At 52.2% G+C, this 27,570-nt stretch overlaps 1 protein-coding gene across 1 annotated transcript; it reads right to left on the bottom strand.

Annotated features, from left to right (window-relative positions):
- Positions 1 to 2,427: 2,427 nt before the first annotated feature.
- On the bottom strand, positions 2,428 to 12,697 carry LOC134519869 (fatty-acid amide hydrolase 1-like). Its single transcript, XM_063344597.1, has 15 exons — positions 12,293 to 12,697; positions 10,953 to 11,066; positions 10,136 to 10,279; positions 9,690 to 9,823; positions 8,367 to 8,573; positions 7,916 to 7,956; positions 7,233 to 7,357; positions 6,875 to 7,000; positions 5,655 to 5,752; positions 5,181 to 5,280; positions 4,846 to 4,886; positions 3,969 to 4,008; positions 3,322 to 3,430; positions 2,845 to 2,990; positions 2,428 to 2,752 (listed from the first exon to the last, which is right to left on the bottom strand). Exons 1-15 carry the CDS (start codon positions 12,458 to 12,460, stop codon positions 2,624 to 2,626), a joined length of 1,722 nt encoding a protein of 573 aa, XP_063200667.1. The 5' UTR covers positions 12,461 to 12,697; the 3' UTR covers positions 2,428 to 2,623.
- Between the last annotated feature and the right edge of the window lie 14,873 nt (positions 12,698 to 27,570).

Below are 27,570 nucleotides of genomic sequence, written 5' to 3'. Positions count from 1 at the left end.
GGCTGCTGAGAGCGGACAGAGCTGATAAACGGAGCTGAACGTCTGCAAAGCCCAGGTCTGGGCTATCCCCACTATACCCACGTGTAATAATTAATTGACAGTTAAGCCCATTAACTAGAGGTGCTCAGCCATCGTCTCTGTCCTCCCGGACACCAGCATGTGCAGCCCTCAGAGCCTGGGACAACACAGCTCTGCTTGTCCTGGGGAACCCGCCGCAGGGGGTGAAATTGTGCCTATTGGAGAGGAAGGAACTCAGGAGGACCAGGAACGTGAAGGTGATGCAGGGCACAGCAACTCCAGAAAGGTGGTGTGGAAGGAGCTACCTATCTGAAGATGCCTTCAAGGAGTATGACTGCTGGGTGTCATTTTCAAGCCATGATCCTTTGAAACGCATTTTGGCAACCCATATCAAGGGGTGAGCACTTTTGGGAAATCCTCTCTGATAGACCCAGTATCCTCACCCGCTCTCCAGTTTCTAAGCCATCTTCCAGCCAGCACAAGGCAAAGGAGCTGGACCATGCAGCATTGCCAGCCCCAGGAGGTGCCCCTCGCCACGGTGCTCCCCACCCATGGGACTGTCCCCAAGAATGCAGGAAGGAGGGGCTGAAAAAAAAAATAAAAATGAAGCTTCTCTCAAACCTCGAGGGTCTGTAAAGCCCGTGGGGAAGGAACAGATGTCGTCTCTGCAAATTCATTGCCAAGATGCAAGGCAGCGTTGCCGTAGCTGGAGAGCTGCTGCCTCTGCTCCAGGGAGTAGCAGAGCTTGTAAGGAGGCTTCATCCAGGGTAATCATTGCTCTCTGACGGAGAGGTCTCGTTTAGGGGGTTCGAAAGCCAGTGGTCGTGCTGTTATCATGTTACCTCACCTGGTCCTGAACACGTCCCACGGGATTATTCCTGTGGCAGCATGGAGGGAGCTTGGGGAAGAAGCAAGAGCTTGTAGAGAAATTGGTGGCTAACTGGAAAGGTGAGGAGGATCCTCCCTGCTTGGCCAGGACGGAGAGCAAAAAGAGCCAAACAACTCAATGTGGGTGTCACCAACCTCTCCCCACTGACTGGAGGGGATCTGGCCTTCATTGCCCCATCCCAGCCTTAAGCTTCAGCACTGCCATTCACACTGACCTCCCTCTGCCCAGGCTGGGCTGGGAGCAGCCTGCAGGTGGCCCTCTTTGGCAACCCCAAGTCCCCGGAGCCACACAGCAGCTTTGGCCCTGCCCGGTGGCTGCGGGCATGGCTTGGTGGAGGTCTTCACTCAGGGTTTCCAGTGAGGAGCAGTTACTGGTTCAGGTTGAGTGGTGTCTCCGTCGTTTGGACTCCTGCACCCTGCCCACCTCCGTGTCAGGGAGAGAGCGGTTAAACCAAGAGAGCGATGCAGTGCTTGGCCCTCCGGGACCATGGGTGCCGGCGGCATTGCCTCTCCTGGGACAAGCTCCTCCAGGCTTGAATTTTAAAATGCAAACAGATAAACCTCATCCGGCATTTTCTGTGTGGGCAGGGAGGACCCGCGACTGGTGAAAAAACCTGCTTGAGCTCTACTGGGGCTTGGCTTTACATAGCGTTCAGTCCTGGGATGCCTGGAGCCCCCTCCCTCCTTTTTTCAAAGCCTGCTGGTACAGAATCAGGGTCCTGGGGGCTGCTTTCTCCTAGCCTGGGATAAACCTCTCTGCCCGGCCCTTGAAAAGACCCCATGTGTTTGTATGACTCTGGTTTAAACAATAACACGTCAAAAAAAAAACCCAAACATAAATCCTGCCAGAGCTTTGTTACAATCCGCTTGTGACCGCTACATTGGGAAAACACTTTCGTGTTGCGATATCCCTTTCTGGAGCACCCTCGGAAACCTGCCGGGAGCAGCTGGCGCTGTCAGCGGCTGGAAAAACCACACTGGAAAACCTGGCACGGCTGCCTCCGGCAAACGGGAGGAGAGGGTGTGCAGGGCAGGCTGTCTGTCTGACCCTGGCATGCTGCTTTATACACGCAACATTGTGAGCTGAAGCACTTCATACCTCTGCTCTGTATAAGTAAGAGCAGGGGTAGGTGCCTGAAGGAGCCGGGAGTTACGGATCACTCCAGCTTTCCCCTCCATGGCGTGCAGGGTGCCAGCAGCCCTGCGCTGCGGGAAGCGGGCCAGCTTCTTCCCTGCTTGCCAAAGTTTGCTGGCAGGCTCAGCTTTGACCTCGGATTGCTGGTCTGCTGCAGGGAAAACACTGGGTTTTGTCCTCGGGGAGCCGAGAACGGAGGGGAAAATCCCTTTTCCTACCGTACTCCAAGTAGGAGCCTGAACAACTCAGACAAAACCAGTCCCCGCCCGTCAGCTTCCCCATTTGTAAGAGAAGGATCACGTTCTTGCACTTGCCTGGGGTGTGTTGAGAGGGTTATTAAAATCCACGCCAGCCCCATACACAAACACGGACCCGAAATAACAGACTTTCCAATACCAAAAAAATACTGTATTAGGACAATGATTGGAAGTGCTCCACCACCGCGGAGCTCGCCTCGCTTTCCCCTTGTGCCCCAAAGCCAGCAGCCAGCCCAGCCATCACCGTGTCCTCAGGCGAGTCAGACCACAGGCGGACCTTGCGCTGATGCTCGCTGGGATCCTGCACCGGGTAAGCACGTAGGACTCAGAAGAAGCTGTTTTTCTTCAGGGCGAGTGCCTCCACCTCCTTCATGAACCGCAGGCACAGCTCCTCCTGCCACGGCAAGGCCACGCACTGCACGGCCACGGGCAGCCCCGCGCTGCCCCGAAAAGCCTGTGACACAAAGAGAGGGGGGGAGGGCAGGGGCATGTCCAGGGAGAAGGGATGGGGATGCTCCTGGCCTTGGGGAACCTGTTGCCACTCACCTTTGCCAGGGTCCGGTCCCACCAGTCCCGAAAGTACCCCTTGTAGCCCTTCAGCTCCTCCTCGTCCTCGTCAGTCACCACCGTGACAGGGACCACGCCGACGGGGAAGTCCAAGGCGTTGTAGAGCATGGTGTAGCTGACTGCCACTGCAGGAGAAGGGGAGCTCGCAGCGCCGGCCCGCCACAGAGAAAGCCTTCACCCCCCTCCATGTATATGAGCTTCCAGCTAACGGGGCTCTTGCACTGGGAACTCAAGGGCTGTGGGATGGAAACCTGCCCCTTGGCTCCCACATGCTCCGGGGGGGTTGTCCTGGGTGTACCCCACGGGCTGGGGCGGCAGCTGCCCCAAGAGCCCAGCTCTTCCCACCACTAGCCAGTGCCTTGGGGATGTGAGGGGAAGGAACACTTCCCACTGATGCTGGTGGAGTGCTGCAGCAGGGGCACGCTGGAGATAAAGGTCCCCCATCGGCAGTCCTACCTGAGAGCTTCCCAGGGTAGCCGATGCCGAGAGCCGGCCCCAGCATGGGACAAAGCATGACGTCCAGATTCAGCTTTTTCCACTGGGCAATGAACTGGTAGCAAAACTCCTGAGGAGGAAACGCACTGGTGGTCAGCGGGGTGGATGTACTGTCCCATGGCTGCTGGCTGAGGCTCTCCTTGGGTGCCCAGCCGGGCTCTCGGCCTTTCCCCAGGAGCAGCCATCAGGCCACATCACGCCTGATCCTGCTAAAATCCAGCAACCCTTTCCCGCTTGGCCAACAGCCCTCCCAGTGTACAAAGCACCCTCCCCCGGCTAAAACTGGAGGTGGGAAAAGAGTGAGTGCAGGACCACGTGGCAACCTGGGACACGGGCATGGATCTTGAGGAAGACAAATGTAATGTGGCTGATGGTCTATGTTTTCAAGTGTAGGAGTAAAAAATTCAGGTCTGATTTGTTATCATGAACATGTCTATGTATCATGAGAACTTGCATGTCCAAGTGAGATCTGTTGAGGAGTGACCTATGTTCCTACCTCACATCACCAGTGACTTGATCATCTCCTAACCTTGGTGGGTACTGAATCTGCCTCTTCCCAAAGAGAAAGAACACAAAAAACTATCTAACCCCAAATTGCAACACTTTACCTCAATTTCATGATGAAGACTCCAGACTTCATCCACTGTGCTGAAAAAGGAAAGAAAACCAATGAAAGGCATCAAGAGGTGCTCCAAAGAGCAGCTTTAGGGGCACAGAAGGGCATCAAAAGGCAGATGGGCACAGGTTAGCTCTACTCCTGGAGCTGCAGCCAAGGGAAGGGAGGACTTTGGCAAAGGCCTGTCTTTCCTCTGAAGGGCTGGGGGGGGTCTCATTTCTGCTCCTGCCCATGATGGAGGGATGAAGACTAAAGGCAGATTAGTGCAGTGCTGCTTTGGCCTGACAAGTGTCCAGCCCCGTTACTGCCCATGTGCTGAGGAGGTGGAAGCCCAGGCACAACATTTCCCAGTGGCCAGGCTGTGTGAGGCGGACTGGTGCTTTGATGTGGGGACAGACGTACTGCCTCGGAGGCACAGCACGAAACACAGCCGCTCTGCTACGGGACTTGAGTCCTTTCTCCTCACTATCTGCCCAACACTGACATGGCAGCGAGGAGGAGCAAGCCTCCTTCTCTGTGCATTTACCTTCCTTCTGTCTTACAGGGTCCCTACTTGGTGGCATGACGGATACGTTAACCAGTGCTGAAGCCAACAGTATATTTCATTCCCACAAGCTCCATCCAGTTCCTAAGCAAGAGGCTGTGAGCCCCAAGCCCCATTCCCATCCTCAGTACTAGAAGCTTGTCAAACCCTGCAGGGTTACGGTGTTGACGTGAACTGCTCTGTTTGCTCCCACCTTTGTGTTTTCTGCCTCCTATTTTCTCAGACACATGCAGCTGGGGCAGTATCCCTAACATAGCAAACACTGCGGCTCTCCAAAAGAGAAACCCAAATCTTCACGCATTTGCTCAGGCTCAGATTTACTCACTTTGCTCTCATACTTCTGACGATATCTGAAAATCGAGGCATCTGAGAAGGAGAGAGTAAAAAAAAAAAAAGAAAGATAATTTACATTAAACCCAGCCCTGTCCTCTGAGACAGTCCGTCACAAATACAAGCTGCTCAGGTAGGACTCGTGGACCTTCCCCAAAGTGGGGAGAGGAGGAACAGAAATAGCATGACTCCAGTTTGGAGATGTATCTAAGCACGGCCAGGAAGCAATGCCTAGAGACTTCTCTTTGATAAAGCCTTACTGCAATGGGAGACAAGTTATTCACCAGCTGTTGTTTAACTACATCTATGCTAGAAAGAAATGGGCCTTACGAAGGGTTTGGCAATCCAGGAGAGGAGAGTTTTTAGCCAGCTTGGTGACTTCGCCAACCAGAAGAACACCCCCATGCTACTCTTCTCCAGCTCCCCTTTGCTGAAAGAGAAACGGGTGTTTAGCTGAGCAGCGTTAGGAAGGAATCACAGTGGATCAGCTTTCACAAGCCCAACCCCTCTGAACAGCAGATCTAAGTGATAAGAAGAGGTTTGCTCCCTTCCTCTGGGCTCTTCTGATTCTCACGGTATTTATAGGGTAGTGGCAGCCAGTCTCCTTTTATCTGTCAAGGCTGGTAACAATCCCAGAGAGACACAAAGTTTGGCTGAATTGGTTGAGGGTAAGCTCCCCAGTAAATCCCAGTGCATATCAGCCCCCGTCTGCATCCAGTAGATCTGCTACCCGTATCTGGACAGTAGCCAGACCCTGGGGAGGATTTCCATAGAAAGGCACCCATCACACCAGGCTGTACTTACAATTTCTTGAGAAAGGAGGCACCCCCATCTGCAAACATTCCCCTGACGCAGAAGTTAAACATCATGTAGTCCACATTTGTGAGTTCAAAGGGCACCAGCTGGAAGGACAACGGAAGAGGAGTCAGTGGCACAAGCACAAGCAAGCTGCGTGGGAGAAGCCATCAAGGGCTCCCAGTGGGCCAAGCTGGGCTGAGGTTTTCCTGACAAGCCCTCAGGAAAGCCCCTAGCATCCGAGGCCACCAGGTCCTCCCCATCCCATCCATCATTCCCTGAAAACACCATTTTCCCTCTGACCAGCAACTGTTGAGTCAAAAGATACAGGATGGGCTTGGCCCCCTGATGCCCAAGCAGCCCCAAGGCACAAAGGTCCCTCCAAAACTGGCAGTGGGTGACAGAGCTGAGGGGTCTGTGCTCCCCACTTCACTCCTGGTCCTTGCACAAGGGTAAGGGGGAGGCGTGCAGCCACGACCATGCCTCATGCAGAGGAGATGACTTGCTGAAATGGCAGCCTCTGAAACCTGAGACCCTGGAAACGGGGCTGGGCCAATATGGGACTACTTGGCTATAAAAGATGTGCCATCTGCAACTGTCCTTTTGTTTTCTCCTTAGGTCCTTGTTTCCAGATACAAAACCAGGAGGTGGCTTTCCATGCAATGTCTGTGGAACTGCTTGCCAAAGGATATGATGCAGGAGAGGTGAAACTGGCTTGAGAATAGACTAAACAAGTAGCGGGACAACAGCTCGTCACAGCCACTGAAGAGAGATGGTCCATCAGGCTCAGGAAACATGCTGAGCTGACAGTAATCATGCACCACCAGGACTGTAAGGTCCCTGCACTGCCTCGGGACCCGTCTGTACAACACCTAGTGCAATATGGATCTCAGCCAGGGTGTAAGTAAATACACCCACGCTACAGATAAGTCACACAGCAGTGTGTCTACTCCCTAGCACGTGTTATGGATCAGGGCAGGCTCCCTTTTGTGTTCACCAGAACCTAAAGAGTGCTGAGATCCTGCTGAGAGGAGAAATCAAGTTGCAATACAAAGAATTTCTCTTTTCCAGAAGCAGCTATCTACTTTCATCAAAGCTGTGTGAAGCTGAGTGGATTCCAGGCCCTCTTTCCCTGCCAAATTTGCTTGATGTTCGCACACGGGTCCCAAAGACATGGCAGGAAGGAAGAATAGAGGCAGCGCGACTGTTGGGTTCAATCAACATCCTACCGTGTGGCCGGCATCCTCCAACATCTGCTTCGTCTCCCGAACGGCGCGTCTCATGGCAGGGCTTGGCATGGTGAAGAAATCGGTTTCGTAGTAGCCTATGCGGAGGGGCTGTGTGCTGGCATACACCTGCAAAGCAAGGGAGGGCACCAGCGTGGAAGGATATCAGCGGCATCAGGAGTCAACTACACCCGTGCCGCAGGGCGAGTCTGGAAGGCAGCACTTCTCTCGCTCACTTGCCCACCCACAGCATGTGGCAGGTTGGAGCAGGTCCTGGAGGGCTTCCATAAGCCGCCGGCATTTTCAGCCTGAGTGACGGAAGCTCTTCTCAGAGGCTTTTGCCCCCTTTGAGGTTCTTTACCTCTTCATTGAAGGGAAGGGGGGGCACTGTGCTGTCCAGGTTGAACATGTCCTCGCAGAGGAGCGCCCGCATGCACAGCGCCAGGCTCTCCACGTCTTTTGCCATCGGTCCCACTGCTGCGACCACTGGAAGAGACCAGAAGAGAACATTCATGGCTGGGGGTCTTTGAAGGGCACGTCCTGCAAAAGCAGGACCTCTTGGCATCATTTTGACTTAGTCTAGTGCTGGCAACAGTTCCTCTTTGAGAACTGGGCTGGGGATGCCTACAGGCGTCTTCCCACCAGCAGGCTCATCATTATGGACCAGGAGTTGCTATCCCTCAATATGTGCCCCATGTGCTCCATTTCATGATTTACAAAATTAAGCAAAAAGCTTTGTCGATCATGACACAAGGACGTCACAAAACACCCCCTCTGACTGTTAATCCCAGCTCCCATGAAGCAGTGGTGGCCAATGCAACAACGTGGGGTTACAGGGTGTGTTCAGGTTTATGCATTACACAAACTGCTCAGCTTGGCTCACACATATTCCAGTTTCTTGGGAATCACAGCATGGGGGTGGCTCTTGGAAGAGTCTCTAAAAGGGAACCTGCTTCTCTCTCTGAATGTGTTGGAGAAGGTCCCCCACAACCTTCTCAGCCCTGCCCTACTGCCCTTCCCTGGGGGACAGCCACCAATTCCTACCTGCCTTCTGCCCAAGGACACCAGCAATGATTCCTTTTTTACTGTGAAGAAGAGAGACACACAGAATATGGCAGCTGAAGTAGTTTTCACAGAAGGGAAAGGCTTTAAGCAGTAGCAAGTGGTAAACACTGCCCTGCCTTTGCAGGTGCAGAGGCTGGCTGAAGGAAGGGCCAAGGGGAAGCCCAAGGGGGACCCAACCTAGCCCACAATGATTTATGCCCCGTCAGTCAGGAACAACGACCCCCTTAGCATGCAGATGGAGAGGTTTCCCCCTCTCCGTTCTGGGGGAACCAATGCTTCCCTCCATACAGGCCCCAGAAAATGTCTGGGCAGGAGGGAGAAACGAGCCCTTCTCAGTTCCTCCCAAGTTTTCCCTTGCTCACAGGAGCATCCCAGCACAGCGGTGGGTAGGGTGTCTCACCCAGAGACATCACTGCATTACTCGTGGTACCTGAGTCTGTTCCCGGTGGGTTTGAGTGCACAGATCCCACAGAAGGCAGCAGGGAAACGCAGGCTCCCTCCTACATCTGTCCCAAAGCCCAGAATGGACCCACCTCCTCCTACAAGTGCCCCTTCTCCACCAGAGGAGCCTCCGGGGCTTCTGGTGTAGAGCAGAGGGTTGAACGTCTGACCAAAGATTAAGTTCTTGCAGTCATAGCTAAAGAGAGAGAGAGAGTGATCGCGAATGAGAGGAATGTAGATAGCCGCTGATACGGACCCCAGTCACTACGAAAAGACCTTCAGAAGGTAATTAGGTAATTTGTTAGGTAATTAGGTAACTAGTTGTTACATTGACATCATTTACTCTGAGGGAGCTTCCCAAAGCTCCCATGAAGACTGCCAGCCTTTTTGTGGTGTTCCCAGGACCTGGATTCACTGCCAGCTAATTTCAGCATCGTCAAGCCTTCCCCAGACAGACCCTCTGGCAGCAAAAATACATCAAACGTCCTGGAAAGGCTCCCTTTGGGCAGTCCCAAGGGCCAGAGGACATCCGAAACAGCCCACTTGGAGTAGGTCCAGGCCTCCCCACCCAGGGGGTGCTGAGCCCCTGCTTGGGAACAGGCCAAATGCCAGCTGCAGTCATATTTGAACATCGGACTCTCCGAGGAACTGGTGCAAAATCCGGTAACCCCTGGGGCAACCTCTTTGTGTGTTTTTGTTTTTTTTTTTTTAAACACAGCCAGTCATTGTTGCATCACCTTAAGGAAGGCATTTCACAGGGCTGGGGAACGGTCACCCACCGAGGAGCTTTGCCAGAGTTCACTTGGCAGGACGCGGGGACGCTACAGGGGGTGTCTGTCCAGCAGAGCACACCCAACCTCACCCCATATCAGCGACACCCAGAGCGGTCTTGCCAGATACAGCAGGAGGTTTGGGGGCAGGATAATTTAAGGTCATTAGCTTAACCAGCTTCCCCTGCCATTAATATGCATTTACACTGTATAGTTAACAGGATCACCTCTGAGGGTTTCATTAAAAAAAAAAAAAAAAAAGAAAATTAAAGTTACTTAAAAATACCCCGCACAGAAAAGAAGATCAGTGTTTTCTCTTCTCCTCTTTTGCTTATTTATTTCATTTGGAACTACAGTTAATTTTCATCCTTAGCGTAAATGTGTTTACTTTCTTAAGAAACACCTAAAAGACACTAAGGATGGGGATCAGGTGCTGTGACTTAAAAAGAAGGTGGAAATGAGAATTAGACTTGATGGAAACCCTCATTGAGATGAGGGAGGGAGGACTGCCGCCGCGCCGAGGGAAGGGAGCGCCCACCTACCTGATGAGGGACTGGGGAACGTTGGTTTTCACAAACGGAATTGCCCCCTGTCTCCTGAGCACCTGCACCACCACGCTGTCCTCTGCCGCGGGCTTATTGATATTTTTTATAAACCCTAACGTGGAATCATGGCCCTGGGAACACAGGACAATGAGGTTTCCAAACGGAGGACTGCAATTCCCCCTGCCCTCGTATTTTTATCTCTATATATAAGCATGTGCGTGCACCTCCAACAACCCACCCATTGCACACATAGCGTATTGTCAGTAAATCTGACCAGCTCTCTACTGGCTCATATGGGAGACAGGGAGCAAACCCTGTCACCAGCCAGGGCAGGCCATCCCACATCAGCTATGACAAAGTCCAGCTGAGGTCAAACCTCCCCCCACCACCAATCTTCAAATCACATGGATCTCAGGATACACGCGGTATCACGCTGGTGGTACCTCGCAGTCGATGGAGTCTTTGATGCTGACAGGCACTCCATAGAGCAAACCCAGCTTCTCTGTCAGCTTCGCTTTCCGGACCTGGGTCTCGCTTTCCTGCAGATACTCCGTGATGCAGTTGGTTTCTATGGCGATTTGGAGGGCCTTGGAGAAAGCAGGCAAAGCTCGTGGGTGAGACGCAGTCCAGGACATTGCACAACAGCCTTCTGTTTTGCAGAGGACATCTGCCTCTTCCCCCTTTTCCACCTCCCCATCTGGACAGTCGGTATCAGGGCAGCCCTTGCTGTTCCTTTCCAAGATATTTTAATGCTAAACTCCAAAATGTTGGTCTGGACATAGCTGGGTTGTAGCACCAGCTGGTGTGTGACGGACAGAGGCACTCAGCTCAGCAGAATACCCAAGGCTCTGGATCAAGTGGCATAAAATGATAAGCCCAAAGTGGGAACCCAGGGGGTGATCAGGGCATTATGGCAAAAGCAGAGGATGAAAGCGGACACTGAGTTCTTGAGGTTTACCAACCCATTTGGAGATGGAGGGGAGACAACAGCAGCACTCTGAAGCTTCCTTATAGCTACACCTGTCCCTGGGAAGGTATGGGCTCTCCAGATGCTGAGATTGATGCTCCCCTTTGCTCCAAACCAAGCCAAGAGCCATGGCAGCCAGATGCCCAGCTCTCGCCTTGCTCACAGAAAAGTGCAGAAGGGCCCAGCATTAACTGCTCAGCAGCGTTTGAACCAGTCCACTTGAACCTGGGCTTCTCTCAAGAGAGCCAGCCCCACTGTGGGTGAGATGCAGCCCCACCACCCTTGCTCCTCACCTTGCCCACGTAGGCGTAGAAGACATGCTCCGGAGGGAGCGAGCCATCCCGGAGTTTCTTGGAGAGCTCCGGCAAAGGCAGAGAGAGGATGGAGACCGCATTCACGGAAGGATGCTAAGGGAAAGATTGAACAGGTAATGACACAGCTCTACCTCAGCTGGTGGGTTCCTCCTCTCCCCTTGGTGCCCACTGTAACCCGTACGAAAAATATCTGCTGTCCGGTGGCCAAATGCAATATTTGCCTCAGGACTGCAATCCTGCCCCTACTCTGATACCAGTGAGCACGGTGGGAAACCTGCAAGGCCAGTAGCAACCCGGGCTTTCTAAAAAGCCTTTTGCTTTTCTGGCCAGACATCAAGCACCTGCTGTTTAAGAGAAAGTCTTTTGCGCAGCCTTGTTCCGACAGGTCTTGGGCAGGCCTGGGGGAACCGCTTGGCGCAATGTTCTCTGCTGAATTACAGTGGGAACTGGCAGCATGGTCAAAGACATTGCTCCAGCAAGAAGCAAAATTCGACCTGGTGCCTGATCTTCTGGCATCACCAAGGCATCCTCCAGGGAAGTGCACAAACCAGGGAGCTGCTTGGCTGACAGCGGACAGGTCATTTTTGGGTCAGCAGAGATTTCCCTACCACATACCACGAAAAAAAGCATCAAACCTCATCCCCTAAGCTGGACTCTGACCCTGAGGGAGTCCACTCCAAACACAGGTCGGGAGGTTTGATGGGACCATACCCCGTCGGCATCACGCCCCGTCCCTGCGGGCAGCGCCCCCGGACTGCAGGGCTGCACTTCGGCCTCTGCTGATAACACGCACGGCTTCTCCCCTCCTCAGCAGCCAGGATGAGCCTCCCACCATGGCGGCAGAGGGCCGGGAAGCTTTCAGAGGAGGGGCAGGGATTTTCCTCCCCTCCCTTACCGGTTGCCGCTCGCTGGCGCCTGCGCCGCCGCCCGTTTATCCCCCGGCTGCACCGGGGAGCGCATCCTCCTCCTCCCCGTCCCTGCTGCAGAGGGGAGCCCTGCACGGCCGCAGGGATGCGTGCACGCAGAGATTTACAAGGAAAATAAAACTAAATTCCTCCGTGGCTCCCTACGAGGAGCCGGGACGCCGCCCGGCAGCTCTGCGAGAGCAGCCCCTCGCCCGCCGGCTGTCCCCGGGGCCACGCCATGGGGAAGGGGCGAGAGTGAGGAGCCAGCACCGGGCGGGTTCTGCCCATCCCCAGCCTTTCCCCCGGGGGAAAACGGAGGGGAGAAGCGCGGCTTTTCCCATCCCCAGCGTTCCCCCCGGGGAGGCGGGGGGGGGGGAGAAAAGGAGGGAAGAAGCGCGGCTTTATGGTACCCACCTGCTCCCGAAAGCGCTGCACGGCCGTCTCCATCTGCACCAAGCTGCGCTCCTGCCTCCGCCGAGCCTCCTCCACCTTCTTCCACAGCCCCCTTCGCCGCCGCCATCGCAGCAGGAGCAGCAGGCTGGCGGCCGAGCAGCAGAGCAGGGCGGGCAAGGGGACCCGCATGGCGGGGGCTGGCTAGCCGGGTTGGCTAACCGGCCGAGAGCCCCGCTCGCCCCTCGCTCCACCCCGCTGCCGGCGCCTCCCCGCTGCCGGCCGGGTCCAAGGGCAACCGCTCGCCGATGGGGAGGTGGGGAAGAGGGAGGCAAAACCTGGGAAGGATTCCCGGGCGGGAGAGGGTTGGATTCGCTGGAAAAGAAAAGGCTTTAACCAGTTTGCGGCTTTGCGAGCGGCAGCGCGGGTAAGGGGGGAGGAGATCTGGGAGCAGGAAAAGCTCCTGGGTGAAAACTCACCCCTCCCTGTGCTGGGTGGTCTCTCTCTCTCTCTCTCTCTGATAAGGTTTATTTATTTTGCAGTTCCCCAAGCGGGACTTTGATCTCCCTGTAATTTTTCAGCCTCTCTGGGGAGAGTCTTGGCTAAGAGCATCAAAGGAGCGAGGCGGGAGTCCCAAAGGTACCCGTCTCCTTTTGCATTTCCTGAAGCCGAGCAGCTGTGTGGGAAAAAAACAATAAATGCCACGGCCTGTGCCCGGTAGAGTCCATTTCATCGCTGGTGGAGCATGGGTGTGCCTGTGCTTTGTTAAGTGCTGCGGCTTCTGACAGCAGCAGTCTGGCATCCCTGCTCGGGCGGGGGGTGTGTGTGCTGGGGCCTTGCACTCAGTTTTGAGGGAAACTCCAAAATAATTTCTTTGTGGCCAGCCCTCCATGGAGTCTGTCCTTAAACTTCCCCGCTGATAGGACAAGGGGTAATAGCTTCAAACTGGAAGAGGGGAGATTTAGATTAGGTATCAGGAAGAAATTTTTCACTGTGAGGGTGGTGAAACGCTGGAACAGGTTGCTCAGAGAAGCTGTGGATGCCCCATCCCTGGAAGTGTTCAAGGCCAGGCTGGATGGGGCTTTGAGCAGCCTGGTCTAGTGGGAGGTGTCCCTGCCCATGGCAGGGGGGTTGGAACTGGGTGATCTTTAAGGTCCCTTCCAACCTAAACCATTCTACGACTGTATGAAATATTTCAAGCTATCCAGTTTAGATGCTGCCCACAGGATTGTGGAAAACCTGTCAGGAAAGATTTGGGATGGCTTCTCCCTCCTCCTGCTTCCCAGCAGGTTGAGCTGTGCCTAAGCCACCACTGGCAGATGCTGAGCTAAAAAATGCCATGGAGGGTCACATACCCCCAGACTTGATTTTCCTGGTGTTAATCCTGTTGTTATCGTTATTGCATCAACCTGCGGGCCCTCAGGGCTACTCTGGCAGCACCTGAGGAGCTTGCACCAGAGCCTGGCTCCCCTGGAGGGAAATGCTGTGCGTACACGGTGTCCCGGGACCGTCTTTGCTGAAGGGTGTTAAAGCTTTGGAAATATTCAGCTCTCATTGAACTCGTAGCTTATGGCTTCTTGTTCCATATTTGAGGACAAGCAGCTCCCTGTTGTCTGCGTCAAGGAAATTACATGCAAGAACAGCCTCTTATTCCCCACTGTTGTGTGAGGGGTTTTTTTTCTTCTTTTTTCTACCCCCCCCCCCAAACTGTAGGGCTCAGAGGATTATCCAGTAACGCCAGCTTCCCAGGGCACTGCAGCCCCGTGCTCTGGGCGCTGCTCAGGGCACAAGAAACCACAAGGGGAGCAGCGTTGGCGGGGGGTGCCCTTGCAGTGACACAGGAGGATGGGATCAGCTCAAGGTTCACGGAAGCAGATGCTGCGATCCCTATCTCCTCCTTCCTCCTTTCTCCTGCTGGAGGCTTCGCGCTCTCCTCAGCTGCACTAATCTCATCCCACGGCAGCACAATGCCAGAATAGGGCTGTTTCCCTGCAGGCAGTAAAACCAGGTGCACCTGAAGACTTTTAACAAGAGAACAAGAAAGGTGGTGAACTCTGGAGAAACAGAAGTTAAAAACTAGTTCTGGTGGAAGGGGAAAAATTACTTCTCCAACCCTCTTCCCCCTAGTCAAAACCCTGCTTAAAATCTCTCATGCAGGAACAATTTTCAGCTTCTGCAGTTCAGCTCATCAAAGGGCAGAAAACAAAATATGAACTTGATGCCTGGGGCACCTGTGCCTCCGGGAGCTGCTGCTGGAGAACCCCCTTCTCCCCTCCCACAGGCAAGTGTGTGGGAGTGGATAAATGGAGTTGAGACATCAGGTGGGACACTGGCAAGCTCCAGGAGGTTAACTCAGAGCATGGGAAACCCCAAAATGCAGCAGGTCTCTGCTGTGACCCAGCTTCCAGAGATGGGACAGGGGGACTCCAAGCACAGGCAGGTGGTGTCTGGGGATGCCCTGTCCAGGAAGATGTGCCTGGCACCACCTAAGAGAGGTAAACTGGGTCTGGCGTTGCTCCCCATGGGCCAGATTGGGGGCCAACTGCTGGCTTGTGGGGCAAGTGATGCCCTGATGTCCCTTTGAGACACTGGCCTGTCCTTGCCAGATGAGCAAGTGGAGACTTTCTGCTGTTACATCCATAGGGCTGCCCATATGCTGCAGCAAAGCAGGCTTGAACCTTGGGGTGCTGGAAAAAAGGATGGATCCTGCCCATCCTGCACTGCCTGAAACGGCTGGAGCCTGTGGCTAAGGGAGGGCGAAATGATCAGCTGGATCCGTGAAGGCTTCCTTCCCCATTGCCCACACCCTTCCATGTGTCCACAGAGCTGCAGCTGGGTGGGTACCACCCCCACACCCCAGCGATGCTGTAACACTGTGGTTACCAAAGGAGGGGCAGAAAGGCGTCGTCTTCTTCCAACCGTGACAGATCACACATGATCAGCTGAACCAGCTCGGGCTGAAGGACCAGCTAGCTTCCCCCCAGTTCATCTGACACCACAGTAGACGCCACAAGAGCGTGGCAAAAACACAGCAATGTTTTCCTTAATGCTGTCTCCCGGCGTCTGGATTGCTGTGGCTTCTCAAGCCAGAGGTTAGGTTTGGGTGAGTAATAGCTGCGTGTTCATACAGATATTTCTGGTGTGAAGCAACCCGATTCTGGCACCCGCGGTGTCCTGCAGCAGGGAGATCCACGGTTTATCCATGTGCTACAGGGAGGCGACATCTCCTGTTTGCTGCCCTCAGCTGATTTCATTTGCTGCCCTTTATTTCAGAAGAGACAATAAGCAATTGTTTGCTGTTCACCTGGGAATTCATACACATCCATTCTTCATTTCACCCTACTGCTTTTAGACTGTTTTCCAGAGGAGAACAACCTGCTCCTGTCACCAGCTGCCAGTCACCCCCTCCCAGGGTCTGGCTCTCTGGAAGAAGATCCAAGCTTTGTATACAGCAGCAAGTGGTCCTTCTTGCTTCATTTCTCCTCTCCTTGCAGGTTCCTGGCTCTTGCGTGGGATTCGGCAACACAATCTGCAAGAAGGTGAAGGGTCTCCTCTCAGAACTGGAGCTTAACCCCGCTCTGTCTCCATCCTGGTGTGCAGCTCCACAGCAGCTCCGTGCTGCTCACCTTGGCCATGAAGGAGCTGAGGAAGAGAAAGTTTGTCCAAGCTAAGGACCGTGTAGAGACTCTGGAGGAGGTTGTCCAGCAGCTCAGGCAAGAGGTAGTGTCACGTGGGAGTGATTCCTTTTGGCCCTGCCAAAAAATCGCATGTTTCAGACAAGTTGTTCACTTGGTTGCTGCGTAGTCTGCCTCAAACTGGAGTATCTGAGTTAGAGTAAGCAGATTGAACACGTAGATTGTGCCAGCTTTGCGGACTCTGCTCTGTGGCAGATGAGGGAGGGCTCATGTATTTTCTCCCTCAGGAGAGCGGAGGAGGAGCTGACCTGGCAGAGGACCATGACTTGTACGTGCAGCTTGCACTTGCACAAGCTCTTTTTGCTCCTTGGTGCACCTGGCAGCTATTGCGCGGGAGCTTGATGGAAGGTAAGGAAAAGCTGAAGAGGTCACAGCGGTGAGGTCCCCAGAGCGGGGAGGACCCTTTGGGAAATCCCTAAGATTGCTGAAGACACCTTAAGCAAATAGTGCACCTTGCAAGCACTGGGATCAGGCTCTGCAAACCGCCTCTCTGTACAAATGGGGGTGTGGGGGCTCATTTCCAGTAGTGCCTGTGTCAGAGCAACCTAAGTCCAAACAGCTTTGCATTTCATGTGAACATTAACAAATAAGGAGGGAAAAAAAAAAGAGAAAATTTAAGTGTCTAAAATTACTCTTGTCGTTGTTCTACACAGCTGAATGAAGATAATTGTATTGGCAATTGTGAGTGATTACAGTATTATCTGCCATCAAAAAAGTTATTTTTTTGAATGCTAAAGGAATTAATGATACATAAAACTGTGCTTAGATTGAGTGCATTCATCAGCAGAAATGCCTCGTGCTGGCACCTCTACACTGTAATTACTCCAGCGCTCAGAGAAAGAGAGCAGGAGATAGGGGGGTATTGTGGATATACTGCCAAAGATTTACATACATTTACCCAATGAGCAGCTCTGGTGCTCAGGGAGGGGGGAGCAGAGCCAGGGCAGCAAAGCTGGGGATGACGGTGGACAAGTTTGGCCCTTCTTTTTCTTTACTGTGCATTACAGAGCGAAGAATAGGGGGTCCTCTCTGTGTTTAAAACTTTACAGGGTGAAGGCAGTATGGAGAAGATGCTTAAATACTCCTCAGAATAGCAAGGGATGACACCAGGCTTTATAGGATCCTGCCTCATGGTGTGTTGAATTGATAAAACCAGTCCTGGGGTCACAGGCAATGATTGCCCAGCCCTCGGAGACCGATGGTGGTGGTGGGAGCGGCAGAGCTGGTGTCCCCAAGGGTCATCTGCTTGTGCCCCGCTCTTCAAGCGAGCCCATCACGCTGCCACATCAGTATTGCTGGGAGCACGGGTATGTCTCAGCAGGGATGGGGTGAGGAAATCTGGAAGAAATGCTCCCTGGCTTGCTCCACACCTTGTGGCCCTTCAGCAAGGAGACGTGATACTGGGGGGGGGATGTTTACAGAAATGACCGTAAAGGCTTTTGCAGGGGTTGTGAGCAATCTATGCAGAGCAGCAGGATGCTCGCCACGATGCAAAGGATTTGGAGAGGCTTTTAAATGAAGGGCGGTGGGTTGCAACCCCTTACGGAGCTCATGGCCCCCTTCCTGTGATGGACCCATGCCCTGCTCAAGCAAGAAATCTTAAAACCTTCTGCAGTCTCCATCTTCTTGTGCAAAGCTGCCTTCTGAGCTGTATCTTGAATTAAATCAATAAAAAAATAGAAAAGCACAGACCCTTTCCAGCCCACGGGGAACACCGTGCATCTCTAGCTGCTCCGGGAAGGCACCGCTGCTGGATGCGCTTGGCCTTTCGGGGGTGAGCCAGCAGAGAGCAGGATTGAGCCGCTGTCCTGGCAGAAATCCCGCGCTCGGAGGCTTTTGCACCCTAAAACCCTGCACTACATACCCTACTTGTGAGGAGCGCTGAACGAAGCAGAAGGCTCTTTTCTGGCTCTTTGGGTGATGGGACAGCCCAAGCTTTTGTGGCGAGCAATGCTCTTTCATTTCAGGCGACTTCAGGTTGCTGTGATGAAAAGATGGGAGATTTGCTGCTGGTCCATCCGGGCCTGGCTGGTTTTGCCAAGGAGGAGGATATCCCAGCAGGGCTTGATCCTGCAAACTGTCAGTGCCCAGGAGACCTGCGGATCTCCTGCTGTTGGCGTTTGTTGCAGTGTCCAGGAGCATGGACCACCTCGAATGAGCAAGGGCATCTCCAGCCTCTCTGCATATTGGAGAGGGGGAAACAATTAATATTATTTGTGTTTAAAGTCCCACGGTCCAAGTTTTGAGGCTAACAAGGGCAGCCCCAAGTTTAAACCTGGCAGTCTTCCCCCAAAGCAACGTTCTTCCGTAGTTTGGGGTCAAGATTTAAGTGGGGTCCTGCGTCGTAGCGGAGTCCTGAGCCCTTGTGCATCTCTGAGTGTGACCAGGCTGAACCCAGACCTCCTCGACTACGGGCACTGGGGTTTTCCTTGCCTGGGAAAAAAGCACACAAACCCTGAATTTTGGTTTTTTTGGGTTCTGAGCGCGCTGCTTTCTGAACAGGCCAGGAGAGGGAGTCAGCCAGCCATTTACCGCGCAGCCCACGTTTCCAGCTCGCCCTGTTTGCCGTGGGGTGGGAGCAAACACACTGAAATATACACTTTGATTTTCCCAGAGGGAAGGTTTGATCTCTGCAGGCCCCGGGGTGACCTGCGATTTACATTTACACAAGCAGGATGGGCATCGGGCAGGAGGGGAAACTGAGGCATGGAGCAAGCCCATGCCTTGGTGGAGCTGGTTGGTGGCATCCTTCTTCTCGAGGACCTCCTGGACCTCTTGGGGACCAACCCTATTGCAGGTTGTGATTGCTTTGCGTTGGTCAGTGTAAACCCCGCTGTGCTCTTAGTCTGGGGTGAGCCGAGCAGGTGGGCTACGGGGGGCCATCACATCAGATGTCACCCCTATAGGGACACACAACTCGCGCGATGCCAATGACCCTCCTGCCCCGTCCATGCGGAGTGTCTCTTCAATGCCTTGCACAATTGGCAAGGTTTGGATGCCCCGATGACAAAGTGGTGGGGACCCCCACCTGTGGGCTATCTGTTGTTGGTGAGCCCACCCCAGTGCATGGAGCTACCAAGGGAAAGGACACGCACACGGAGTGGTGGAAGGGCCCTCGCTGACTCTTATATGTCACCTTCCTGGGGCGATCGGAAAGCCACAGAGCATCGGGGCCCACGCTCACAGATAACGAGTCGATGGATCGATCGGCCCCTCCTGCCGCCCGCGTTTTTCCTCCCCCTTTCATCTCTCCCGGGCCGGCACTACCGGAGAAGTGGTGAGATCACCCCTGCGTTGAAAAGAAATAAATAAATAACCAAATAAAAATGCTGACGTGGAGAAGTCAATCAGCTTTGTGTGGCCTTGTAATATCTCATTTTATCCGCGCCACGCTTTATTAAATTCTCATAAACCTGTCAATGAGGACAGATACCATTTCAGTTTACCCCATTAGTTCTACACAATGACATCGGGGGAGAGGAAGACGGGGAGGTGGGGGGGAGGCACTCGGCACGGAGAAAAGAGGAATGAATCTAAAGAAAGGAAAAAAAAAAAAAAAAAGAGAAACGCAGAGCCAAACTCGGCTTCGTGACAATAATGTAATAACATCGGCGCCCAGGGAAAGTAATTGAATTAAGTGGCTTTTGTTAATGGTTTTAAGATTTAGAAATGTAAATAATAGTTAGGACTCTTTAATGGGACTCTGGTTTTAGGTAACTGCAGCCCTGAGAAGAAGAAATGCTTTGCCGTTTAATATGATGTCAGATAGTTTTGTTACTCCTCCGGTTTCATGCCTGCAAAGCATATTTTGCAGTTTTAAAGCCGGGTGTGTTTATCATCTTTCCTTTCTAACTTCAGACGGAGCTTAATTCGGGAGTATTTGCATGAACCCTTCTTAGCCAGTCCCTATCAGTTATTTGCACCACCAGGAATAAAGTATTATTTCTCCCGAGCTGCTTTGGAGAACTTCCTGACTGCAGGGTGACTCTGCTCCCAAGCCTCCCGTCTATTTACATGTTCATTAAAGGCAGGCGGCAGCGGGGGCTCTCGGCGGCAGGGCCGGACTCGGCTCCCGGGAGTAACGCCGCTGGGAGCAGGGACGTTACACCGGGCTTAGGCCAGTGGGGATGGAGAATCCAGCCGACAGGTAGGATGAGCCGGGCGATTTAGAAATGACTTTCATGGGAACTCGTTCTGCTTAAAATATTATTGGATTTTCATTTAGGAACCTATCAAAAGTGCAAGAATAAAGTCTGAGCTGCCTAACCCTCATAGGTCTAAACAAACAGTCCTCCCTTCTGCTCTGGGATCTGACAGCTCGCGGATTGGAAAGGGTCCTTCGTTAAGGCACGGGATGAGCCTCAGGGAAACCCACTGTGCCAGGCAGAATAGGGGGCTTTGCATTTATTCAGGCTGAAAAAATCTCTCCCGTTGCAGGGTGAAGGCGGACGCCTGCCCTGGCGCTCCAGGGATGCTGCCGTCCTCACTTTTCCCCTTAGCTCTGACCGCCTCTGCCCGGGCAGTAGCCTCATGGGGACCTGCAGCTCCACTCCTGCCATGCAGGGAGGCAAAAGCTGTCCGGTGGCTTTTGCTCCAGCCCGGCAGCAAGTGAGAAGCTCCGCATACACCGGGTCACTCCAACATGTCCTCGGGGGAGCTGCCTTTTGGTTGGCTTCATCCATAACCTGCGGCAATCTCTGCTGTTGATGGCTGCAGCTCTGCTTCTGCGGCTGGAGAGCCGGTCTCGCGGCTGCAAGCTGTGCTTCCCATCCAGCGGGATCTCAGGACCTACGCAGCCTCATAAGCCTTCTCCCATCACCTTCGCAAGCCTTCTCCCGCCACCTTCATAGGCTTGGCTGGAAAGAGCCTGAAAGCCCCATGCCCAAGCCAAACCTGACCCAGCTCACACGGGCAAAGGAGAGAGTTAGCAGAGAGTAATCGCAAAAATAAAGGGTTCAAGTTACGCATTTCCCCCAAGGGGTTTAAGCTGGTTGTTTGCAAAAAAAAAAAAGAATAAATAGTTCGGTTCCTCCTGGAGTGTTTGAGAAGAGGTTTCTCGCTGCTGTCCGTTTGCCGTGTTGCTGTACTTAAAGTGAAGCTGGCGTAGAACAGAGGGGTTTGTTTCTTCCCTTGTGGAAAAATAAAATAAAAACCAGAATAATGTTGCAATTTAAACAACAAATCCTTCACTAGTCTCCCTGTATTAGAAAAGAAACCCCAATCACCCTATAAATGATCAAATTCTTAAAAACAACAATTAAAAGCTTGACTTAGCAATTCCCCTCTGACAGTTCCCTTTTTTCGGACCAGGGCCGAGGCAGAGGCAGCTGCAGGCTGGGCTCCTGCCCTGGGCTCTCCTGCGGGTGCTGCAGCCCCTTTCCCGGGGAGGCTGTAAAGCAATCAGGATCGCTGACTTTCCCTCCTCTGTTTCAATGCACAAACAAGATGGGAGTGGATGGCTGGAAATCCGGGGGCTCGGTGCTTTCTGTGCTTCACCGTTTCCCAGCAGAGGTGGGCTGCAGGCTCGGCACCTGGGATCCCTCCTGGCATCCTGCTGGGATGCTGCTGTGTCCTCAAGCAGATCTACAGGACTTTTCTTTGTGCACTCGCAGCCCGAAAGGCCAATCTCATCCTGGGCTGCATCAAAAGAAGCGTGGCCAGCAGATTGAGAGAGGTGATTCTCCCCCTCTACTCTGCTCTCATGAGACCCCACCTGGAGTACTGTGCCCAGCCCTGGAGCCCTCAGCACAAGAAGGACGTGGACCTGTTGGAGTGGGTCCAGCGGAGGGCCACGAAGATGCTCAGAGGGCTGGAGCCCCTCTGCTATGAAGACAGGCTGAGAGAGTTGGGGTTGTTCAGTCTGGAGAAGAGAAGGCTCCAGGGAGACCTTATAGCCCCTTCCAGTCCCTGAAGGGGTCTACAGGAAAGCTGGGGAGGGGCTGTTTGCAAGGGCAGGTGGTGATAGGATGAGGGGCAATGGTTTTAAACTAGAGCAGGGCAGGTTTAGGTTAGACATTAGGAAGAAGTTCTTTACAATGAGGGTGGTGAGACACTGGAACAGGTTGCCCAGAGGTGGTGGAGGCCCCATCCCTGGAGACATTCAAGGCCAGGCTCGATGAGGCTCTGAGCAATCTGGTCTAGCTGAAGATGTCCCTGCTTACTGCAGGGGGGTTGGACTAGATGACCTTTAAAGGTCCCTTCCAACCCAACACATTCTATGATTCTATGTTTCTCCCTAAGCCAGAATCCTGCTGTCCTGCATCCTTCCAGGGAACAAATGACCTGCGTTGTGGGAGAAGAGCCGGGAACCTGGGGGAGGGCTCATGACCCCCCTCTGCCCCCAGCAATGCGAGGGGACACTCTGGCTCCCTGCCTGGGGGGATGGGACAGCTACGGCTGTGGTCTGTGGCTCTGCTTTGGAAGTTGGGGTGCTCAGCAAGGTGGCAGGATAGCGGCAGGAGAGAGATTTACACATCTCTATAGACAGGGAGGGACTATTTAACGCTTGGAGAGCCATTAAATAATTTGCCATGATAAGACCCAGGCGATGCTATTTTCTGCAGATAAAAAGCAGGTTATTTTTCATTAGCTGTAAAAAGGCTGTTGGTGGCGGCGAAACATGCCACCGGGTCTAGCTCGACACAACAGGAGCAGATATGAGCAATATCCTAAAAATAATTGAAATCCACGGAGGGCTGTGTTGAATTGCTTTTTTTAAGTGCATCAGGTGAAGCCATAAAGGGATGGGACAACCCTGATTCAGGAAACGGTGCCGATGGATGGGGAGGCGCATACGCATTGAACAGGGGAAGGGAACAAGCCGGAGCCGCTCCCGAAAGTGTGTGTGGACAGGAGCCTGGCCCTGACTGCAGCATTTTGTCCAATCAAGACTGAATTGCAGGTTTTTTAGTGGGACTGTCCTGGGACTGTCTTCAGCAACAAGCTCCCTGCTCAGCCAGGAGCCTGTTAGATGCAGACAAGGGAAGAACAGCCCTGCAAGCCAAAGGAATCGGACTCCACATGATTTACATGGAGCATGAGGGGCACCAGAAGGGCAACCAGCCCAGAAAATGAGATTAGAAACTATCATCCCCTGTTACACGCTGGGACGTGGCTACAGGGTGGCCCTCTGGCATCACTGGGGGAGGCAGCCGCGGTCTAGTGGTGAAAGCAGAAGGCTTTTGTCTCCTCAGATTGGAAAATCCCCCATCCTGAGGAGTGTCTGAGAATACATTTTGGTTTCTGCTGTCCTTTCTGCAGCCCTTTCCTGACCTGTGTGCAGTGCCTGACACCTTTAGAGACCACACAAGCATCCTAACTGGCCACTGACGCATCTTGCTTTCCCCATGGCGTGGTCTGGAGATGTTTGTGAAGTCAATGTGGGAGTGGAAGTCTGGTGGACTGAGGTGGCAGAAGGGAAGAAGCCCTTTCTCCAGCTGGCCAGGTCCTACAGAGTGTAGTGCCCGAGGTGGACCCACTCCTGTAATTAAACTAGCAGCTCTGGGGCTGGTGGCACCTGCAAAGCATCACTCTGAAGAAGTTTTAAACATTGGTTCTTTTTGGAAGAAAGGAGAGGAGAGAAGAACCTGGAATGGGGATACAGAAGCCCTAATGCAGAGGCACCAACCTGCTTAAACTAATTTAGGGTTCAAGCAAGGCCAGTGTTGCATCTGAGCCAAGAAAATGCAAAATAGCCCATCTGCTCACCTAGGCGTGAGACCCGCTGGTAGCGGGTTGGGGTTTTAATGTTCTTCACCTGAACGACATGAACCAGTAGGAGGGGAAAAGAAGAACTAAAAGGAGTCCTCAGAAAAGGCAGAGCCCGGTGTACAATCTGCGCTGGCATGGAGATGGTTAATAAGATAATCTTCGGGCCCTCTAACACAAAGAGAAAGTGAGTTTTCTGATCCATAAAGGATCAGTCTGCAGGAAGCCCCATCAGACTCCTCAGCGTGAAATTACGCCACAGCAGGGGGGTACAGTCCTGCTACTGTACAACATTAAAGAGATGAATTAGGACTTGACATTCATGTGCTTAATATGCCTATTCCTGGCGTTATCCCGCAAGGACCAGTCACCGCCAAGGACTTACGGTCACCGGGTCTAGGAAGGTATTTAGAGTTGCTCATTTGCCTGCTTCCAGAGCCAGACTATCTGGCTTCCCCATCTAATCTCTCAGCATCAGGAGCAGGGGGGAGTGCAGCCCGGCTTTTCTATCTTGCAACAATCTGGTCCGGTGAATGAACACCGGGTGCACCCTTGTTGCTTGAATAAATCACGGCGATGCTCCGGACCGGGGTGTGTCGAACCGGGAAAAAACCACGACGCACAGAAAATGGTGACTCGGTCCTCAAGCGGCTGAGAAAGGAGGAAAGAGCCAACCCTGCAAGTATGTTTCTCGGATAGTTGCTGCTAACAAAAAAAAAAAAAAATATTTACTGGAAAGGAAAGCCTCAGGAGATCTATATTAGAAATTAATCGAAGGGGGTTAGCCTCCCCAGTGTTAAACTGGTTGGAGGTGTGCCTTGGGCAAACGTGGGCAACTCTGAGCCACTTTACTGAAAGGGCTTTGCCAAGGAGCCAGAGCCTTTCCAAGCCCCAGGTCTGGGCTGTGTGAAAAATCCCGCCCGTTTGAACTCCGAGCCAAGGCAGAGTGCTTTTGGTTTGCTTTTTATCCATGAAATATTTTGTGGAGAACAGAATTTTAGAGGGAGGGGGAGAATCTACTCCAAATTCTGGAAGAAATAAAAAGGAAAATGTTGGCTACGAGGCTGAATAGTTCTGTTTTTGAGCTGATCATTTTCCAAGAGAAAATCCAATTTTTTTTTCTTTTTTTTTTTTTTTTTTTTCAGAAAGTAGCTGTCCTGCAGGAAATTCCTGATTTCACGGGTGTGCCGCACTTCTGGCAGGAGCACTTGCGATCAAACTGATTGAAAAGCCATTTAATTGGAACTGTTTTAAGAACGAACTAAAATTTGGCGAGGTTAATGGGGGGAAGCATGGAGAGGCCCAGGAGAAATAAATGAGAAGCAGAGTCCTCCCAGGAGCTGATTTTGCAATGGTCTGGCATGGAGAAAGGGCGAGGGCCTCCCCGGCACGAGGACATCCTTGTGGCTGCGATCACATTGCGCGGCACGCGGGCGCTTTGCAGTCCACAAATCCCGCTCCTCCGACTCTCCTCTTCAACCGTTTTCCCTAGGAAAAGGGGATTGGGAATACGGCGGGATCCTGGGACTCATTCAGACATGGAAGTGGTGTTCAGCTTGAACACGCTGAGTGTGAACATGCAGAATCAGTCCTGAGCCTGGCCATACAAAAGCATCACTTGTGTTGGACACAGTGGGTGTCCAAATTTGTGATCCATTTCTACAGCACTTGGAATACGGACACATTCTTGCCTGCCTCGCTTGAGAAGGGGTATAGCAGAGAGGTCACTAGGCAAATTCATGGAATAAAAGGTGAATTGCGACTCTCAAACACAAAGCTGCGGTGTCAGTATGGGGACTGTACCACCCTGCCCTTTTTCTAGCTTCTTCTGCTCTCTGTCAAGCTCATGGTAACTCATTGGGGTGGAGATGAGGACTTCTACAGGCTATTTTTTTCCTTAGGCACAGACTTAGTGGGAATATTTTTCTACTTAAATGTAAATCAGAGCTAACATTGCCATGGGTGAAATCAAATAACAATTTATACCCAGATATTTTTACTCTTTTCCATGTGATGAAAGTTTTGGTGCTGGGCTCATACATCCCGACATCAAGCCAGGCGTGGAGTTGCTTCTGGGACATATAGAGCAGTCTCTGGTGCCACCAGATAAACAACAAATGGAGTCAAGGATTGAGGTGGGTGGATACCCCATCTCTATGGACAGGATGTGGTCTCCCCAGTGGTTTTCTCTGCCAAAAGGTACCGTCTAGGTGAGTGACGTGTGGTCACCACACCATCTCACAAATCTTCAACAAACTAGTCTTCGAGTCCAAATAAACACTTTCAGGGTGAAACAAGAGAGGAGCCTTGGATTCTGAAAACTGCCCAACGTTTTGGCTGTCTGTCCCATTGTCCAGACAAGGCAGACACAAAGTGTTTCCAAACCCATTCCGTTGATTTAAAATAAATCCCAAGAAAAACATCCTTAAGTAAACCAATGTGTGGAGGCTGATGGAGCACTTCACACCTGAATGATAAATCCCCATTCTCCAAGCGAGTGACAATTTTTTAGTGTGCTTGGCTTTTGTCTCCTATGAAATTAGAAGTCTCCTGCTGAGGGTTGGGTTTCATGTCTGGGTCACAGTTTCTTCAGAAAGGAATTTTCATTATGGTCTTGGAAACACTTAAGCCTCCCTGTGCAACTGATCTAGCTGCGCTTTTCATAACCAGCAGGACCATGGATGCCATCAGCAATCAAGGGTGAAATCTCAAGCAACCCGAGAAGGAGGTATGAGCCTTAGGATGAGACAGGATCTCATAGCAAGATTAGCATGGACTGTGAGGGTAATTAACCACAGTAACTCTTTGCTGAGGGTGAGGTGGGGGGTAACTCCTTGTTGGCAGATTTTAGACTGGAGGATGGATTCCCTGTTTCAAGGGGGAGTTAATTCACCAAAGTCCTTTGGTTTGTGATGTGCAGGGTGACGGACTAGATTATGAAGCTGGAACAGAGGTTTGGGGATCAGTCTAGCAATAGCTGAGTCCTCAGGCCACACAAAGTGTGAGAAGTAAGCAACTATTCCCAACGTATCAAATGATGCGGGAGAGAGAGTGTATCCCGAAGAGATATGAGACCTAGGAACTTCTCACAGGGCATAAAACCCCAGATCAGCAAAATTCAAAGAATATGTTTCTAAGCCTGGGGCTTGCCCTGTTTTCTGAGGATGTAGCAAAGGGACTAGTCAACAGCCCTTTATGCAGTTAAAGCAGGCGTGTATCTGAAATTCCCTTTGCTTTTATTTCTCCAGCTTACACAACATCAATAGTCTTAATTTTTCTTTATGGATGCTGTTTTCCAGTTATTCTCATTATTTTGCTCTGGACTCCCTCCAGCTAATACACATCTTTCTTGAAGTGGTGCTCAAAACCAGACATGTTTTTCCTTCTCAGGTCTAACCAGAGATGATTAGAGAGAAGATGCATCCCCACGTCCTGTGGGCTCTATCAGGGTTGTCCATGGTTGTAAAAGTGGGTAAGCTCATGGGTATCGTATGGCTTAAATCAAGCACTTAGACCAAAAATATGTGATAACAGTTGTGTAGGCTGAAAAATGGCACACTCTTTTGTGATTTTTCCCTCTTGTTGAATGTGATGAAAACGTGGAATGTGTCTGCTGCCCCCATGCAGCTTTCTTGGCATAGGCGAGATGCCAAAACCACAAAATGAGTTAAAAGAAAGCAAAGTAACTGTTGTAAGGTGGAGCTGTTCATCCTGTGCTATATTCAAAGGTTTTCTGCATTGAATAAAAAAAGTTTTCACATATAATTGCAAGAGAAAAGAGCTGTAAAGACTCTACCATAGCTCATACCCTGCTAACGGGTGATGATCCATTGCATCCAGCTGGGCTCTGGAGGTTTGATGTAAATCTGATGAGCTGTGAATCCAGAGCATCAATGAACG

The sequence above is a fragment of the Chroicocephalus ridibundus genome, chromosome 8 (assembly GCF_963924245.1).
Source record: "Chroicocephalus ridibundus chromosome 8, bChrRid1.1, whole genome shotgun sequence".
NCBI classification, from domain to species: domain Eukaryota; kingdom Metazoa; phylum Chordata; class Aves; order Charadriiformes; family Laridae; genus Chroicocephalus; species Chroicocephalus ridibundus.
Note: the sequence above shows the minus strand (reverse complement) of the source record. Positions and strands in the feature narration are given on the sequence as shown.